The sequence below is a fragment of the Lepisosteus platostomus genome, chromosome 3 (genome assembly GCF_059453375.1).
Source record: "Lepisosteus platostomus isolate fLepPlt1 chromosome 3, fLepPlt1.hap1, whole genome shotgun sequence".
NCBI classification, from domain to species: domain Eukaryota; kingdom Metazoa; phylum Chordata; class Actinopteri; order Semionotiformes; family Lepisosteidae; genus Lepisosteus; species Lepisosteus platostomus.
Genome location: NC_142613.1, coordinates 64,014,203 through 64,034,706, shown reverse-complemented (window position 1 = coordinate 64,034,706; position 20,504 = coordinate 64,014,203). Strand labels below are relative to the sequence as shown.

Here is a 20,504-nt window from a genome sequence, read left to right as displayed (position 1 = left end):
TTAATTTTTGATGCAGCAATACAGAAGTTTTATTAATTAATTATAATCCCAGATTACATGATACCTTTTTACAATACACATTTTCAGTAACAGTCCAATACCTATTGGCAGATCCATGTAAGTTTTTGTTGTGATTTTGTATTACAGTATTTACACATAATAGTATAATAGCAAAGTTCTACTATGTCATATCTTGAGGGGAAGACTTTTACGTAATCTTGTGCACAAAAAAACATCCGCACCTACTGCGTATGGTTTGCTGTTTCAGCATGCTGTTTGTGTTAACGGTACACGGTGACAGACATACTGTCGTGCATATCCAGATGATATAAAGCAAACCTATTATCTACTTACTGTAAAATTGTAAAAAAACATTTGCAGAAGACAAAACATGTAGAGTGGCTCCTTGGCTGCTCCATCTTTGGACCTATAGTACCAGGTGATGATTATTATATCACACAATACTCACATGTGGGGTCTCTACATTTTTTATCCATAAATGAAATGTGTTTTATTTCTTTTCAACATTTTTCCAGCTGTCTTGCTCATGTACTGTATAAATGCATCTCCATAGTTTAAAGGCAACAAATAAAGTAATTGGCAATGGGATTAATACATTTCAATCCTATCCTGCTTTTTTGTAACTTGAACATCTCACACTTATTAAAAATAGTTCTGCAAAATGTCGTAGTAAATTGCATCCAACCCAGTACAGAATGCACTCTGTTGTATTCAGTAATAACTACGGAATCTTAATGGCTTCCTGTGAAATATCTAATAAATAACCAGTGTGCTTTTTGTATTTCTAATACATTTATTTTGGTCTCATATATAACATTTTAGCATGGAGTATTTATTTAAGGAAAACCTTTAGAAATTAATAATGTCAAAATGTAAAAAAAAAGTCATGTGGATTTCAAATGAATACATCAAGAAATATCCATCCATTTTCTAATCTGGCATCATGAAATATTAAAATGACTGTTTCACAAAAACTACTGTTAATCTGTTGATCTCCAGTGTTATTGATCTCCAGTGTTGATCTCCATTTTAAGTGTTCTTATATTCACATAGTGTACAAACAAAGATAAAACAAAAAAGAAGCAATTAAGACTGCTCACTTGCCATTAAAATATTCAAATATAAAATATATAATGTTTTTCAATCAATAAAAATATACAATTTCAGTAGAATGTTTATCCTTTTTTCTATTCAGCTTTATTTTTTTTCAGCAAACAGATTAAATCGCACTGCTATAAATAATATTCTATCACTTTTGGTCAAACTTGAATAACCATACACAGCTCACCTTTTCATTTCCTCTTCCCTCCAGATACAGGGAACTGAAGGATATCATTTCCAGAACTGGGCTCAGACATACAGTTGCCACCCTGAGCAGTACTTCCAGCCCAGCTCTGTGGAAGATGTCAGACAGGTATGTAGAAGTCTGAATGTGTTATTGTTCGGGGGCACTTTGAGGCTAATGTTTTTCTCATCGCAAGGCTCATTTGATGACTGTGGGATAATATTTTGCAATTCAGCCATTCTTCATAAATGATTAGTTATACAGTCAGAAAGAACACAAGAAAGGGCAAGCAAAAAACAACGAGAAATGGTTAAATGAATTACATGTAATTGCAGAAGTGTCTTTTTTTTATCATGGAAACGCTGCATTTGTCTCTAACCATGGCAAATACTTTCTCTATGAATTCATTAAAGGTTTTGCCATAAGCAATACAAATGCTTCGAAATATTAGCACTGTATTAGTAAAAAATAAAAAATAATAACAATAGTAAAGTAAATAAATTGCAAGGTCATCCCCACAGAAAGTTTCCAAAGTTGCACTGAACTATGGAGAGTGCAAAGATCTGGCCAGAAATACCATTGTGACATCATCCAGTAGTCTTCAGATAATACTTGAAGAAAGCAAGCACTATAAAGGAAGCATCCTTCAAAGCAGCATGTAACAGTGTATTTACAGTAAATAATATAAGCACATAAGGGTTTGATATAGCGGGAATAACTTGCGTTTAGTGGTGAAACAGCAGTGTTAAAACAGCAGAGGTGTGAAGTATTTTTCTCATAACTTATCTACAGTCCCCTTACAGTACGGTGTTATAAAATGGAAAAGTCTTGTAAAGGGGAATATGATACTGTATGTCTATGTAAGCTGAAGATGTTCAAGTAGGTAGCTGCAAAGGAACAGGTTAAGGTTGATTCCATTCTGAAAGAGAAAAAGACAAAACATTTCAGCTGTAGAGCCTTCTTCATGTGTGAACAATTACTATTGCCATCATCTTTCAATTTCTGCAGCTAGTGCAGGGTGTTTTAGCAACAGTGCAAGGTTAGACTAATCAGTTCTTTTTTCATTGAGTCAAAACACACTGTTTATGATTAATCAATCTTTAACTAATTAAAAGCTGTAATAAAAATGACCACATAATAATTATCATTTATTTAATGATGAAGTAGATCAGTTTAAGGCAGGTCGGTTTAGAAAAACAAATATCACAAAAGCATCCTGACTACTAGGCTAACACTACTGTTGCACAGAAAATGTTTAAAAAATAATGGAAAGAAATGAACATTAGAACATAAGAAAGTTTTCAAGCAAGTTTGTAAATCAAGTTCCTTTAGTTAGTCAATAGTAGTCGACTGATCTCAGGATCACGTGCACCCATTTCTTGAAAGAGGTAGTTGTATGAGTTTTCACAACATAACTTGGAAACTTGTCCCAGACTACAAGAACTCTGTTTCTGAAGAAGGTACTCTTGTTCTCAATTTAAAATGCACAACTCAGGAGTTTCCTTTGGTGTGTTTTCACTGTTTATTTAAAAGATGCTTATGCAAGTCAATATACAGTAACTGAGTTATGTCTTAGAGGAATGTGAATGCTTGAGGCCAGGAATATACAAGGAAACTCTTTGGACTAATTCCAGCTCACCGATAAAAGTGTAAAATAATGTAAAATTGTAAAAAGTGTAAAAGTGTGAAATAGAATTTACACTTTTACCCTGATGGTTATATAAGAAAAAGATTTTTAAAATTGTGATCCTGCCAGGAGGTCACCCACGAGGAACAGTTCTTTCCCCAAGGCCTCGTTCAGTTTGTAGATATGTTTGCCCACACTATGATAGCCTTGAGAGAACACCATCTCCTAAGATGGAATCAACAGGCAATTGCTGAAACAGGCATCTTCCAGCCTATAGAAGTTGACTATTGAGTCAATAGCAGGTGTTCCTGAGACCTGGGGCTAAGTAACCATAACTAGACTCGAGGCTGGAAAAGGGCAATATAACCGGACAACCTGAAACGAAAGAACAGAACCATGAGAAAGAAAAGCCTTAAGATCTACAAGAGGGGATTAATGTACTATTAAGGCTAAGGGCAAGTAGAAGATACTGAACAGAATTGGAACATGGCAACGATACTGTATATGACGTGTGAGTCTAGAGAGAATGTTTTTTTCTTGTTTTGGGAAACAATGTTTTTCTTTGAAAGAGAAACCTACAGTACCATATAAGTGGCTTTCAGGTTAACACAGTGGTGCAGAGATGTTAGGGAGGAAGCAAGGGTGAGAACTGAAGAAGCAGTGGACCTTGAGACAAGCATGTGAGAAAGACATTAGACAAATGAAGGAGGGAGGGAGTCTCGTAAATGAAGATTCATTTCAAGAGATGCTTTGAGTGTAGCAGCAGATGTTGAAATCGACATGGAATGTGAAATGCGTAATATGAACGCACACTATGATGTACTTGAGGTTTAGGGTAGAAGGTGCAGAGTAAATGTGGAACTGAGTGAGTAGACTTGGTAATGCTATGAGCAGGGAAGTTATGAAGCTTAGAGGGGTGCTTTTAGGCACGCTAACCAGAATATGTGCGGGTGGCTATACAAAGGACTTAGTCCTGAAGTGAGCAAAGAAAAGAATGAAGAAGGGAGCCAGGAAAGCAGGAAGAAGGGAAAGAAAGGGGTGCAGAGCTGGAGTCTAAAGCTTGCAAGAGATCAGTTGATGTCCTTGAACTCAGTCTTTAACTACTGATCCTCCTTCCTCATCCAAAATGCCCCAAATTAAATACAGTTCTCAATGATCACTGCAATATGGAAACTCTGAGCAGACTACCCACCTTCTATTACTCACATACATTGACCCTAAAAAGATTGAAAAAAGTAATTCCCCAGCTAGAATCCTATCTGAGCTATACTGCTTGCTTTCTTTCAAAGGAAGGTGTTTATCTGTGTACCAGAAAAACATGAATAAAGAACTTTGTCACAGCCACCAGAAGAGCAGTCTCCATATACCTTACAATTTCTCTCTGACAAACATGTCTTGTCATGCCATATTTAGAACCCATTTAAGGGGTGTTTTGTTCAGGAATTCAAACAGATTATTATGTTCATGTGTCTGACACAGGTCAATAATTTGTATTTATTCTTGGATGATCCTCCAGCGCTATTACCTTGTTCTGCAGACTTTACAGCTATCTTTCATGAGTAATTCATTTCCTTTTTTCGGTATCGTTTGTTCACCTTGAATGAAGTCCAGTTTATAATCCTATAGAATGATAACTGTCACTTAGAACATTCTCAGCCAATCTGGAAAGTCATAGATTCCATCTCCATTTCATGAGCTGCCTATTCAAATCCACCGACTTCAATAACAGAATGGCCATCTTACAAAATCAAGAATTAAGATTAAATAGAAAAAAAGATTTGCTAAAAGCATTAAAAAATGTAGATAAAATTAAAAGAGAGAGGGGTGATTCTCTTGTAATAGAAGTCTTTCAATAGACTATAAATGCTCAAATAATTCAAGCAATTTAATTATCTATCTTCCTTCTTTGGCTCAAGATATGCATACTTTCAAGGGATTTTCTGACTTTAAATGAGTAAAGTTTCACACTGTATGTTTAAGTTTGGCTCTCTAAATGTCTCTCTAAACTGTTTCTTCCCATGCATGGGAAAGCTAATTTAATTTTATTCTTCTTTAAAACTTCTTAATGCACCTTTGATCCATCAGATGTATTTACCTGAAAGTCTTTCATGTGTTGCAAGGTTAATAATACTCATCAAGCTCTAACAAGATTTAGAGTTTCTTTAATGAATCTTACTAATCTTCATTGGGCATAAGTGACCAAGTCTGGAATCTTGTTGCATTAAGAACATTAATTGAGATAAATATTTTCTGCAGCTGAAATGTGTAAGAAATAACCTTTAAAATAAATACAATAGAACACCATGATATAGAACTAGCTTAATTTACTACACTTACGCAGTTATGCTTGTAAGTTGTTAGTTTTTAAGTACAAAAATCAACTGAAAAGAAACTTAGGAATAAAAAACTGTAATAAGAATAAAAAACAAGATAATAAGGCCATCTAGCCCAAACTACCATTTGATGTTTAATAGCTAATTGGACCAAGGTCTCTTCCACCCATTTCTTGAAAAAAGGGCTGGCTTTAAAAATGTGCCTGGATAGCTTTTCCATCCTCCCATAAACGTTTGCTTGTAGTTTGTGTCCATAGTGTGTCACATATTTCAACTGGGTAATCATAGGATTAACTATGGTTTATTGAAAGTAAATGAAGTTACTATATTAAATGCCATTATGACCGTAATTGAAATGACCACATAGCACCACATTTCAATATTTTGTTGTCTGTAGTTGCTGTACTTAACAAGCAAAAAACATGGTTTATCTAAAATCAATTTAGTCACTGAATGGGACGCATTCAGAGCTCCCGACAGATTTAAATGAGTATACGGACGCAGTCACTAGCTATATTAAATATTGCACCGACAATTGTGTGCCAGAAAAGAAAATTTGGACAATTCCCAATAAGAGACAGTGCTTTAACAACGACATTCACAATAAAATAAAAGATAAATCCTCCACGTTCAAATCGGCTGACAAAGAGCTGTACAGGGAATCACGGTATGCATTAGAGAAAGCCACAAAACGTGCAAAACGGAGCTACAGAGTGTGGCTTGAAACGCAATGCGCTGACACCCGGAGCCTGTGGCAGGGATTACAGTCAATCACAGGCTACAAGGGCTGCAGCCAGGAGATTGACACGAACAACACAGCACTGCCTGATGCTCTGAACATGGACACTGGTGAGAAGACCCCAAGTGTACAGGGGGAGTTTGTTCTGAAACTCTCAGAGCAGGACACGCACAAAACTCTGAGTAGGGTGAAAATCCTTAAGGCTGCAGGGCCTGATGGATACCTCCCCATGTCCTCAGGATATGTGCAGTTGAGCTGACTACAGTGTTCACAGACATTGTCCCTACTTCCTTTAAAAAAACAGCATTGTTACACTCCCCAAAAAGGGAAAAGTGACATGCCTGAACGATGACCGCACAGTAGCATTAACATTTGTGGTGACGAAGTGCCTGGAGAAGCTGGTGTTGTCACACAAAAACTCCTCAATCACAGAGTCCCTGGACCCCTTGCAGTTCACCTACCAGAACAACAGATCAGTGGATGATGCTGTCTCCCTAGCTCACCATACAGCCTTGGAACACTTGGACACTAAGAACTCATATGTGAGAGTGCTGTTTGTGGACTACAGTTCAGCATTCAATTCAATTATACTCAGCCAACTGGTGACAAAGCTCAGGGGACTAGGACTGTGAAACTCTGTCCGCAACTGGCTGCTGGACTTCCTTATCGAGAGACCTCAGGTGGTGTGGATAGGTAATAAAACATCAACACCACTCACCCTGAGCACTGGCACCCCACAAGGCTGCTGTCTGAGTCCAAGGTTGTACTCCCTATTCAAGACTCACAACTACACAGCAAGACATGGCAACAACTGCGTCATTAAATTTGCAGATAACACCACTATAATATGCCTGATCAGCGATAATGACGAGTCCACTTACAGGGATGAAGTCATACAGATACTGAGGTGTTGTCATAGCAATAACCTGGACTTGAATGCGAGTAAAACAAAAGAACTAATAGTGGACTTTTGGAGACGCAGGCTGCACACTCACAGCCCGTATTGATGGAACGGAAGTGGAAACAGTCACCAGCTTTAGGTTTTCAGGAACTCACATTTCTAATGACCTAACCCAGACTGTGAACAAGGACATTATCTTGAAGAAGGCTCAGCAGCACCTCTGTTTCCTGAGGTGCCTCAAACGATGGGGGATGTCAGTACCTGTGTTGGTAAACTTCTACTGCTGCACCATCGAGAGTGTCCTCACCAACGGGATTACCATGTGGTACGGCAACACCTCTTTTCAAGAGAGAAAGGTACTGCAGAGAACGGTGAATGTGGCTCAGAAGATCATTGGCTGTGGTCTCATAGAGGTTAAACAACTCTATAAGGACTGCTGCCGTGGTAGAATTGTGGCCATCACAGAGGACAGTCACCACCCGGGCATGAGGTCTTCACCCCACTGCCCTTGGGCAAGAGATATGGACACTTACCACCAGATTCAATAGCTTCTACCCACAAGCAGTGTGATAGGTGAACACATTTGGCCATGCCCCTTGGACCACACCTACACCATCTACCTCATTATAATTTTATTTATTGCATATCTGCAGTCGTTGTTTATATGTCGGCATTGTTTACATTCAAACTGTTTACTTGTACATTGTCTACTGTTTGTTTGTATATCGTCTTGATGTACTGTCTGCACTTTGTGTTTTACACTTTTTTTAACAGTTGAGAGATTTTCTGTAAGTAAGAATTCCATTGTATCAGTACATGTATCAGTTACATACAGCAATAAAGTTCAAGTTCAGTTCAAGTGCACTATAGTCGTAATGCAAAAGCCATGGTCTAAAATCATGAGTAAACAAATTTGTCTATGTCATAAACTCCAGCACCAACTTTTAAAGCCAATAACAGCAATAAAGGACACATTTAATTCACTAAGTAATTAAACATTGACAGTATATTTATCTTTATTAATCATGTTCACAATATATGATCTGTCTTTCGGATGAGACGTTAAATCGGGGTCCTAACTAAGAGTAGGGAGTTATCCCGGTGTCAAGGCCAAATTTCTCCGCTTGGTTTTTACTGTGGCCTCCAAATTGTCCCCATGTACAGTGTGATTGGCTTGCACTTGCTCTGTGATGGACTGGTGTCCCATCCAGGGTGTACCCTGCCTTGTGCTCGTTGCTTGCCAGGTAGGTTCTGGCTTCCTGCGACACCGTATGCTATAAAGCGGTTTGGCAAATTACATGACAACATATGGTTTTGTGTTCCTGTGTCTGTGTTTGCTAATTGTGCGCTCTTCAGTTTGAACACTATCACTTCTGAACTTCACTAGTTTGCTGACTATACTGTACCGAGCGCTTACATGAATTCAGAATGTCTCCAATGATTATATGACACAACTCTGTAATGTACATTCACCCCTTTTTGATATTAAAGCTTTGTAGATAGCTTAAAACATTAAGGCTGCTCACAGAACGCCTGCATGCTTGCCACATGAGGAGTAATTACTTCAGACTTTGAGGATTATTTCATGCTTCAAGTGACGAAATTGATCATCTCCTGCAATACAATGTTAGTGCTTATGGATCAATACAAATTTCCCAGGACTCTCCTTGCTTTTCAGAATATGTCACAGCCTTGGGAGATGTTGTAAGGCTGTTCTTCTTTTTGACAGATCCTGGAACTCGCTAGGCGTTGCAGCAAGAGAGTGAAGGTGGTGGGTGGGGGGCACTCTCCCTCAGACATCGCCTGCACAGATGACTTCATGATGCGTATGGATAAGATGAATAAGGTTCTTGAGGTACAGTAAGAATAATTTTATATTACACGTATTGGATTAGAAAGGAAGCCCCATGGAGGCAGATTCTTTTCAAACAAAGAGTGACTGAAGATCTGCAAACTAATATTTCTAAAACTATCATTTAGTCAAAATTAGCAAGAGAGGCAGATTCAAAAACACACCCAACATAATCCCATCTAATAAGTCCTTTTTCATCAGAAAACTTACTAAACCTTTAACGGGCTATGATCTTTAAGCACTCAAGGTTCTTTTTTTACACTGATCACAAACAGTTCTGAGAAAAAGTTCGTGAACCCTTAGAAATTATATGGATTTCTGCATGAATGGCTCCTAAAATGTGATCTGATCTTTGCCCTTTGCTGAATTTGGGCAATTTTGAATTTTAGCTAACTATATTAGATTAGATTATTGACTTATATTATGAAGAAAAGAGACCTAATAAAGATCCCCGGTGTATTCCAACGACTACATCAATTTAAACATGTAACCCATAGCTGCACTCTGTTTCATGTCCATTAACCAATTCATAATCCAAGCAATCTGAGAGTGCAATCTTTTTGATATATTTAATCAAAAGCCTTCTTAAAAGCCTTATCCTATTCTTTGTCCATATATGTTTCTACTGTTGCTTGATCAAGAGCTCCAGCAAGTTAGTCAATCAAGATATTCTTCATCCATGTTGGCTGTAACTTAGAACCTCAATGGCAAATACATGATCCTCTTGCTTACATCTAAGTGATTGTTCCATAACCCTACATGCAATTGAAAAGTTATTGGTCTATACCTGCTATTACATGGGTCCGTTTCTTCAGCCTTTCTTATGGATGGGCAGTGCATTAGCAAATTTCCAGTCACTGGGTATTACCCCTGTCTAGGAGAAAGCTGGAAAAGTTTTGTTAATGGCCAACAGTATGATTAACAACTCTTGTTTCCTTGTGTACAATTTGTAGAGTACAGGGTCTGGAGATTTATTTGTCTTACTGTAAGGGCTTCCAGTACCTGCAATCCTTCTGTTTCTTTTCTGCTGTCATATAATATAGGACTCTGTTTTTTCCCAGCCTGAGGCATGTTGTCAGTTCCTTCCTTGGTGGGTAAAAATATTCACTAGAGGCCTAAGCCATTTCCTCTTCATCTAAAAGTTTACTTTTTTTCTCTTAGACACTTTGCTTCATGTTTGTTATTGTTATAATGTTGTAATGCTGAAAACATTTACTAACTCCTTTTTATATTTACATTTGTAACAAAGCTGCACCTATCACATATAGTAAACAGACATTTACAAGTAACAGGATTGAAATTAAAAGATTAATCTGGACAGAGCAGGTAGTCTGTTTCAATCTTCTAAAGCCAACAACCAAACGGTTGTTGAAAATGTCCCTTGCTAGTTCAATTACTTTTACCAGTAAGAATTTATTGTATATATCATAGTGTCAGCATGGTGACTGTTACATAAGTCACTTTTTTAATTAAAATTATTCCATTCATATAGAGGAATGATTGTCTTTATTAAAGAGATACAATTTGAAATCTTTAGAATATGGGGAGTTCAATCCTGGAAATGTGGAGTGTCAGCATGGTATCTAGGTCTCTCTAAAGCACCACCATCAGAAGTTGTTAATGTGGTCCAGTCAAGATGATTAGTTGGGGTTAATTGCTTGACTGTAGCCTTAATTAAAGGTTTATTGATTAGACCATTTTCAGTTTTTTTTTCAACTTTAAATGTCAAAATCTTGCGTTGCATATTAAACACAATAGTTGAAAGACAACTTCCTAGATATTAAAGAATTAAATTTAAAAATTTCAACTCCATTCTATGATTAAATCAATTTATGTTTCAGTTGTGTAACTGAGAGCTTGGCTGGAGTGAAAACTAGCAACTGTGTTTGATTCTCCTAGACCAGGATTTAGGAACTCCTTTTCCAGAGAATGTAGAACAAAAGGATATATAATTCAGAACTTTAAGTAAAGGAGGAAGTTTACAATATGTATTTCTGACAAGAGTGCAAAAACCATTTCTATTCTTAAGACGTTTCTTTTGTTCTAGGGTAGCTGAAGTTTATTGGGGAGAATGTATACCTTGCTAAGTGGTGCTTTTTTAAAAAGGCAAAATGGACATTGCTCCTCAGCAAAAGCTCATGAAATCACATTTTTCTAGTTACCATGTTAGTTATTTTTATGCAAGATGGTTCCGAACTGTAGGGTAATATTGCAGTCAGTTTCCTACTTCAAACATGCATGGAAAGTGAGTTCAGGTGCATATTATCTTCTTTGAATGACACTTTTTGGTTCAGCATTCAAAATAGCCAATTTTTCTGCCATCAGATTTTAAAGTTAAAGATTTATACTGAAAGCATGAAAAACCAGCATTCAGGGAGGTGTGCAGAGACTGTCAAACAATATGGAGAAAAAAAAGAAAAGAGAAGTTGGTACCAGCTGATTAGATGAAATACTGTAATTTTCACCAATAAAATCAAAGAATACCACCTAGCATCACTTCACCAATTTAACTGCCCTGCTCCACAATTTAAAATAAGATGTGGGAACTGAATGCAAGACACCTCCATCACTGACCAGAAATCTCAATCACTGGTCTCAACCAAGAATCTAAAGAAGTGTTTATTGGATACTCCATTGTCTACAATAGATCTGAAAGTGAATGAATTCCATTCACTGCAGAGATTTGAACCAGAGACCATGATACAGCAACAATTTGGCATGTTTTGACTTTCATCTTACAAATGTGGCCCTTCTTTATTCTTCTCTAAATATAGAATAAACATATCCACAGAGATCAGTCTTCTTTCTATTTTATTTCTATCTTAAATTGAAAACACAGAATATTTTAGCCTCAGTAAACACACTGATGTTACCTACAGTAACCCATCCCTGCAGTATGAACTAGCATCTCAAGTGTCTCTAAACCTTGGTTGAAGAAGTTAGACAAAAACATTATCTACATAGAGCACAATCAAACACACATTGCAGCATTTTACAGGTCTGTCACTACAGCTTCAGAAAGAAAGGGGTACTAAACAAATTGCAGTGGGAACACAGTAATTTCCAGCAGTCTGTTCCCTGCTTACCAAACACCCAATCCATCAGTTGATTGAGGGTGAGACCCTTGCAAAAACTGCCAGTTTATAGACCTCAAGGAAATGGACCTGCTAAAGATGTTTGTCTTATTTTATCTTCTGAGGGGTATTTTATTTTAATTTTAATATTGTTAGTCGCATGGTGTGTCAAAATTGAAATAAGCAGGCTTTCTGTGTTTTTGTTATTGTTCTTGCTGCGTTTAATTTATTCCGTTTAGTTTTCTCTTTAATTTTTGGAAACAGTGCCTGAAAACTGTACTTTTTCCACTTAAGCCACCTTGGCTTGTTGCTACGTCTTTAACCATTAAATATATATTCACATTTATATGTGAATAAAGATGCTTTGTTTCACTTTCAGGTCGATGAAGAGAAGAGACAGGTCACAGTGGAAGCTGGGATCTTTCTGCGTGATCTGAATGAAGAATTAGCAAAACATGGCCTTGCCCTCTCAAAGTAAGCACACTTTCTTAACGTTGACTGCAGAATAATGAACATGCATAACAAAATATTCTCATAGAAGTAAGATCAGATAAAATAGGAACTTCAAGTCCTCTACCCATTTCAGCTTCTGTACTGTTTGACACATTTCCACTGTTTTAAAATGGGGCATTCTACTAAAGAGATAATAATGTACAGAATTGTTTTTGGCTATTGTTATGTGCCAAAGGGATGTTAAGGATACCTGCAGTATATACAGTAAATTAGTATGCAACCACTGAACAGTCTGTTTTTTGTTCACCTCAATTCCACATCAGTTTTTAGTCATGTCTGGACAGGAAAAGTGGGGGTGATAGCTCAGTAGGCTACATACTTAAGTCCTTCTTTGAGTGGAAGGTGTACAAATAGGTGGGTGGAGACCAGTGTAAATGATGCCCCAGTGTACAGAAGTACAGAAATTGCATGCCACGAGGTGAATGTCTTGTCTACGAGATCAGTTCAGTATATCAGAGTTACTCTATTTCTTGCAATCATCGTGTGACTGGGTGTCACGTTCTACAGGCCAGACTTCCAGCAATCTGGACCTTCCTGATGAAAAACAAAAAATGTATCAGGTAATTGAGATCTGAAGAGACTTGTGTTAAATTTTAGAAAAAGGGAGTTCTGTTGTGATATTTGTGGAAATATGATCTTGAATCCATCAAGGCAAAAAATAATTTATGGGCTCTAGAATAGTTCCCAAGTCAGTGTTGCAGGAGGTAAGCAACAGGCCCAAGGCAGGATACACCCTCAACAGGATGTCAGTCCAATGTAGGATACATACAGACACTTTTATAGACACTAATGAACCTAACAGTCTTTGGACTGTGGGAGGAAACCCGATCATCCAGAGGAAAACCACAAACACAGGGAGACCATACAAATGGCACCCCAGGAAGTGAACAGAGTCCCAGCACTGTAAGACAGCAATGCTAACCACTGTGCCACCTTCACAATTTCCACTTTGGATAAATTGAGACAACATGAACGAAACTGAAGAGCAGGACTAAATCAGGTATATGCTGAGGAATCCTACCCACACCAGGCAAAGGTGAACAACAAATATTAATTTGTTGCAACCTTAGTTTTTCCCAGGAGGCTCCCCATCTAGGTACTGACCAGGCTCACACCTGCTGAGCTTCAGTGGGCTGCCAGTTGTGAGTTGCAGAGTGATGTGGCTGCTGGCTATTAGGTTATTAGTGAAGTATGAAGGACTATGACTCTTGCTGTTCTTAATTCTATCAATGATCTAGATTAGTATAATATACTGTAGGTACAGTGCCTTGCAAAAGTATTCGGCCCCCTTGAACTTTTCAACCTTTTGCCACATTTCAGGCTTCAGACATAAAGATATAAATTTTTTATTTTATGTGAAGAATCACCAACAAGTGGGACACAATTGTGAAGTGGAACGAAATCTATTGGATTTTTGAAACTTTTTTAACTAATAAAAAAATGAAAAGTGGGGCGTGCAAAATTATTCGGCCCCCTTGCGTTAATACTTTGTAGAGCCACCTTTTGCTGCGATTACAGCTGCAAGTCGCTTGGGGTATGTCTCTATCAGTTTTGCACATCGAGAGACTGAAATTCTTGCCCATTCTTCCTTGCAAAACAGCTCGAGCTCAGTGAGGTTGGATGGAGAGCGTTTGTGAACAGCAGTTTTCAGCTCTTTCCACAGATTCTCGATTGGATTCAGGTCTGGACTTTGACTTGGCCATTCAAACACCTGGATACGTTTATTTGTGAACCATTCCTTTGTAGATTTTGCTGTATGTTTGGGATCATTGTCTTGTTGGAAGATAAATCTCCGTCCCAGTTTCAGGTCTTTTGCAGACTCCAACAGGTTTTCATCCAGAATGGTCCTGTATTTGGCTGCATCCATCTTCCCCTCAATTTTAACCATCTTCCCTGTCCCTGCTGAAGAAAAGCAGGCCCAAACCATGATGCTGCCACCACCATGTTTGACAGTGGGGATGGTGTGTTGAGGGTGATGAGCTGTGTTGCTTTTACGCCAAACATATCGTTTTGCATTGTGGCCAAAAAGTTCGATTTTGGTTTCATCTGACCAGAGCACCTTCTTCCACATGTTTGGGGTGTCTCCCAGGTGGCTTGTGGCAAACTTTAGACGAGACTTTTTATGGATATCTTTGAGAAATGGCTTTCTTCTTGCCACTCTTCCATAAAGGCCAGATTTGTGCAGTGTAAGACTGATTGTTGTCCTATGGACAGACTCTCCCACCTCAGCTGTAGTTCTCTGCAGTTCATCCAGAGTGATCATGGGCCTCTTGGCTGCATCTCTGATCAGTCTTCTCCTTGTCTGAGCTGAAAGTTTAGAGGGACGGCCAGGTCTTGGTAGATTTGCAGTGGTCTGATACTCCTTCCATTTCAAGATGATCGCTTGCACAGTGCTCCTTGGGATGTTTGAAGCTTGGGAAATCTTTTTGTATCCAAATCCGGCTTTAAACTTCTCCACAACAGTATTACGGACCTGCCTGGTGTGTTCCTTGGTCTTCATGATGCTCTCTGCGCTTTCAACAGAACCTTGAGACTATCACAGAGCAGGTGCATTTATACAGAGACTTGATTACACAAAGGTGGATTCTATTTATCACCATCAGTCATTTAGGACAACATTGGATCATTCAGAGATCCTCGCTGAACTTCTGGAGTGAGTTTGCTGCACTGAAAGTAAAGGGGCCGAATAATTTTGCACGCCCCACTTTTCATTTTTTTATTAGTTAAAAAAGTTTCAAAAATCCAATAGATTTCGTTCCACTTCACAATTGTGTCCCACTTGTTGGTGATTCTTCACATAAAATAAAAAATGTATATCTTTATGTTTGAAGCCTGAAATGTGGCAAAAGGTCGAAAAGTTCAAGGGGGCCGAATACTTTCGCAAGGCACTGTATAATTAGTAAACAACTCACATTTGCAAGTGATATGAATTTAGTGAAGATTAGCATACACTGTAGAAGGAAAATAAATTAAAAAAGGATTTAAATAAATTTCAAAACTGGGTAAACACCTGGCAGATAAAATCAACTCGGTCCCAGGTACTCGTTTGTATTGTAAATATTTGTAACTAGTAAACCTTGTATTTTGTGCTTTTGTCTGTTAGTTTTCATAAATAAGTTTGTGTATGTACGTTGTTGCCAGATGCTGCACTAAGCTAAGAAAACCTACAAGAATAAGAACAAATCAAAATGCTTACATTTCCTTGCTAGGCAAGTTGGTGCAATGACCCACTTTTTATTTTAAATTGACCTTACAGTACTTATTTCATTTACACTCACCTATTTATTAAAAATAACTTGTGAGCTCAGCTTTTCTAGAGGTATAGTGCCAGTTTGTATAAACATTAAGACGATCTTTAAAAAGTGATAAACTATCATTACACGTTTTCTGTTTAATAGTTCAGTGGATTTAAAGACCCATTAAAGCACTCAGGAGGACCTAATGAGACAGATCAGTTGTGGTTATGAAAGTGTTCATCAATTACGACCGATTGTTTTTGTGAACCATACAGGGATTTTTTGCATTAAGACCTAACATGTGTCTATCACTCTGGAACAGATGATGCTCCACCATATTAACCCCCATATAAAAGGGATTTTGTAATGTTTAAACATTTACTAAGCTTTTGAAAAATATAGTGTGAATTTCAGATGCAATAATGTCCTGGAATACATGACAGAAAATACATTTAATTTTTAATAGGTGCAATTTCATTTATTAAAATAATTTTAATGTTGTAATATATCAGAAACATACGGTATGTGGACATACAGTATCATTTAGGATAACTCCAAAATATCTTATTTAAAGGCATTTTGTTACGCATAATTGATAAACAATGATACTCGGATACAAAACATATACTATGAATGTATTATCATTTTAAAAGGTTTATTTGCATGTATACACAACAGAGTTGTACAAACATATAACAGGCTTGTAACAGGCTTTATAATATGTAACTGTTTCTATTTATATAATTTTAAAAATCTGTTGTGCTGATTCAGTATATCATTTTAACAATGAATTAAAATAATAAAAATTATATTTAAGATCAAATTCCTTTTCCAGTGCAAAAGGCATGGTCAGTTGTAGTAGATGAAGATTATTCCACATAGAAAAATAGAGTGAAATTAAAACACAACTGATCAGCTTTCTTCAGGTGATATACAGTATGTAACGGACACGGACTGGAATCCGTGTCAGATATTGTAGAAGACCCTATGCGATGCGGTAAGAGCTGGAGAAAACAGGAGGCGTGGTAAAAGGAACACAGAGGGGTTTAATAGTGCACAAAATAATAGTGACAGTCCGTGAGACAGTGTACGGGGAAGACAAAACGGCATCCAAATCCAAACGAGTCCAAGGGCAGGTCAAAGCACAATCCGAAAGTCCATCAACTGGAAATCCATCCTGGAACGCGACAAAGTTAAAATCCCCGAGAGAGGGGAGCACACAGACGAACGAAACATGGAGGTCCAAGGGTGACGGGGCGAGATCCTCCAGACCCCGGGCTCAGGAAACGGGAGGTGTCGGGGATGAGGCCTATGCCCTCAGGAGACGGACGTAGGGTTTCCTGGTGCTAGGCGGGCCTCGCGACATCTTACCCTAATGATGAGCCCCGAGGACTGGAGGAGCTGGTCTTTAAATAATAACACTAAAAAGGTACACCTGGAGAGCTAAATGACACGAACGATAATGAGAGCAGTGGAGCGCCCTCTAGGGAGGGATGTCGGGCGTGACACAGTATGCATGGAATTATCCTTTACTTGTTCCTTTGCAGCTAGCACGCACAGACACAGCTTCTGTTCGAACGTTCATTTCTAGACAAGTAGAGTTACTACTGGACACCAGGCTGCAATTACTGCATGTAGCGTTTAACCAAAATGCACAGATAAAAACAGATTTTGATGACACTTTCATCAAATACACAATTTAAGATTTAATTTAAGTAGATAATTTCCTTTGAATAATTTGAATAATACATCAAAACAACATCATAATATAAAATAAGAATAAACTATTGAGTTAAAACAAATTAAAAATGTAAATAAAGTAAGTAGTATCCTAAAAGCCAGCTCAGCTGCATACCGTGTTGGTATGACAATCTTGTCAATACCTCCACTTTACACTGCTAAGAGCGAAAGAAATAATTGATATTCAGGCCTCAGTCTCAGTCTCAGTGTGGGAACTGAACAATTCAAATACTAATTTTAAAACTTTAATAGTGCCAAAGGGAGAATAAATAGTTAAAATATATTCTCACTGTGCTTTTCCTGAACAGAGTTTGGGGATATATAGCAGTATGAAGCTAATTATTGGTGTTCGAGAGTCTCACTGTAGAATTCCCACACCTATAACATCATTAAAATTCTAAGCCTTTAAAAAAACTTACTGAAGGCCAAATAATTTATCTTCTATAATTTAGATTTACAGTATAAGTAGTAAGCTACAAATAATTCAGAAAACTGTGGTTTGGAACAATGTCACAATACTCGTGTATACTGTATTATTTTAATACTAACTGCAGTATTATTTGTGGACAATCATGGCTTAACAAAGACAGAACAGGTTTTAAAGAAAAATAGTCATTTGTTAATAAAGGCACCTTAGCGCATTTCAGACTGGTGATATCAATGTTGCTGTCAAAAGGCCAGAGCTGGCTGTTTAATTTAATTAGGTTGCTGCTTTTACAGCAGAGCTGTAATGGAATCATTCTGTATCACTGCTCTCAGCATTGTTGATCAATCGGTGTGAAAGCTGTTGGAGTGATTTCTAGCTAGATTTTGATTAAAGGTTATAATTACTGGTATCTGAAATTAATATTAATGTTATGAAGAAAATAAAAATGTGATCTATAAATTAGGAGAGCTGTATGATTACAAGTAGAAATGGGAATAGTATGTCCTATTTATCACAGTCTAACTGTTAAAAATTAAAAGGATAAGTGTCAAACAATTTTTTTAAATCCATACAAGGCATCGATTTGTCTATAGATTAAAGAAGCTTTGCTTCAGTATATACATGGTATATTAATTCACAACATGGAATTGATTTGGAGTGGATTTTCATGCTTTTAACGTGTGACTAACAAAACTCAACATACAATACTTACTTTATGTCAATAGATAGACACTGAATTATTTCAGTGTTTTCTATAGTTCCCATATTCAATTAGAAACCACAAAGCAGAGAGGTAAGGATTACAGCGAGAGGAGACAGGAAAGTAAAAGCTGAATAATAGGCGAGAACAAGCTTTTTTTTTAAGCTATTTACCATTTGAGATTGAAGTGTAATTTGGACGGCAGTGCTGGTACAAAGACTTACATTTTCATAGACCTGAAGTATGGGTTAATTGCTGTCTGGAGCTGATCTATCCAGATGGATGTTCTGTTGCAGAAATGTTGATAGGGTATGCCTTTATTTCAACATTTGAATTTAGCTGGTGTATACTGTAACTCATTTCATTCACCAACACAAGCTTTAAAATGAAGGGGTTACTTATATGAACAGCTTCCTCTTGGTCTCATACTATAAAAATACTTGATAAACCACACAGTTAAATGGCAACAGATTAACTGAGGTTGATTTATTCAATTATTCAAGTTCAATACTCATCATTTTGAGTTACTGTTATGCAGTCTACCACAAAAGAGCATTACCTTGAAATGGCTGATTTATGATTGTGTAAATAACAACCTTGTCTTTTTTCCTAGTTGCTGTAATTTACCCCTGCTGCTAGACTCTAAGTCAATTTCTACAGTCTTAAAAATGAAACTATCCATTGAATCTCAAGTTAAGATATAACTAGTTGAACCCAATAAAATACTTATGAATTCTCTTTTTTAATGTCATTCTAAAATCATATATATAACGTAAGAAAATACAAATTGTAACAAGCAAGACGATGTACTGTATCTAGCTTGCTAGTTGCTATTTTTTCTTTGGATTTCTTGAAAGAAGATAGGGCATTGCCTTCAAAAGCCTAACTCAGAAGCTTGTTCTAATCTCCCATAACCCTTTGTTTAAGAATATGCCATCTGTTCTCAGTTTGAAATCAGCAACAGAATGTAAAACGGAATTTGTGTCAGTGACTATAACTAACTGTAATCAGGGCGATCTAACAATTAAGATAATTAAATAAACAATAATAATATATTTTGTTTTATTACAAATTATACTTTTCAGAAATGCAGACCTGTTTTCCTCATCACAAACTTTTTCTATTTGAGTAAACAGAGTTACATCTTCGTAGAATCACTGAGCCTCATTTTAAATGTTTGAATAATATGTGCTTTGCTTTTTATGATTTACATGCTTCTTCTCAGTCAAAATATATGCAAGCATGGTCTTCTGTTTCACTGTTATTCAGATGATATTCAGATTTATGTTAAAACTTCTTATCTCTTGTTTGTGTAACATCAGTTCAAAATCAAATTCCCTGAAGCTTACAAGTGAGAAAGCAGACATTTTATTGGTGGCTAGCATATCCCGGCTTGAAAACATTCAAGGGTTTCAAAGTTATGCTGGATGGATTCCCCTTTCACACATCTACCATAGTTAGGAACAGGAAATCACCTGATCCTCTCCTGTCTTTTAAACCTCATGTGAAAAATTGGATTTGAGATATCTTTTTTTCACCTTAGAGATATTGCTCAGATTAGGCAAGTTCTATCAATATCCAATGCTGAGTGCCTGATTCATGCATTTATAACATCAAGGCTAGATTTCTCCAGCTCCCTAACTCTACTCAGCAATTGTCAATATGTGCAAACATACATGTTGTTTGAGCATCTTGAATGCTCCAACATACATCTTTGGCCTCTCCTATGTTTACACTTCCTCCCTCTGTTCAGTTGAGACTGGTCCTCTTCTCACTGTACCTAAAACTAAATCAGAGTTTTGATGACCTTGTCTTTTCTGCCTCTGCTCCACTGTTATGGAATGGCCTTCATCAACTAACTCTACAAGAGGCAAATTCTTTGACTCTCCTCAAAATCAAACATAAAACTTTCCTTTTTACCAAGATCTATGTCTGATCATCCAATAATCCATCTGTATAAACCTGTATGTTCTTGTTTATTTTTCTCTTCTTTTATTTTTATTGTCCTTTTTTGTCTTTTTCTTTATTGCTACTGTATATACAGAATTCTTTGACC

General features: G+C 37.1%; 1 protein-coding gene across 1 annotated transcript in view; it reads left to right on the top strand.

Annotated features, from left to right (window-relative positions):
- LOC148675270 (L-gulonolactone oxidase-like) overlaps positions 1 to 20,504 on the top strand; it is a 103,078-nt gene that overhangs the window by 2,943 nt on the left and 79,631 nt on the right. Inside the window, exons 2-4 of the mRNA XM_088626413.1 lie at positions 1,334 to 1,435; positions 8,636 to 8,761; positions 12,212 to 12,306. Coding sequence (XP_088482539.1) covers positions 1,334 to 1,435; positions 8,636 to 8,761; positions 12,212 to 12,306 — 323 coding nt within the window. The remainder of the gene's footprint in view (positions 1 to 1,333; positions 1,436 to 8,635; positions 8,762 to 12,211; positions 12,307 to 20,504) is intronic.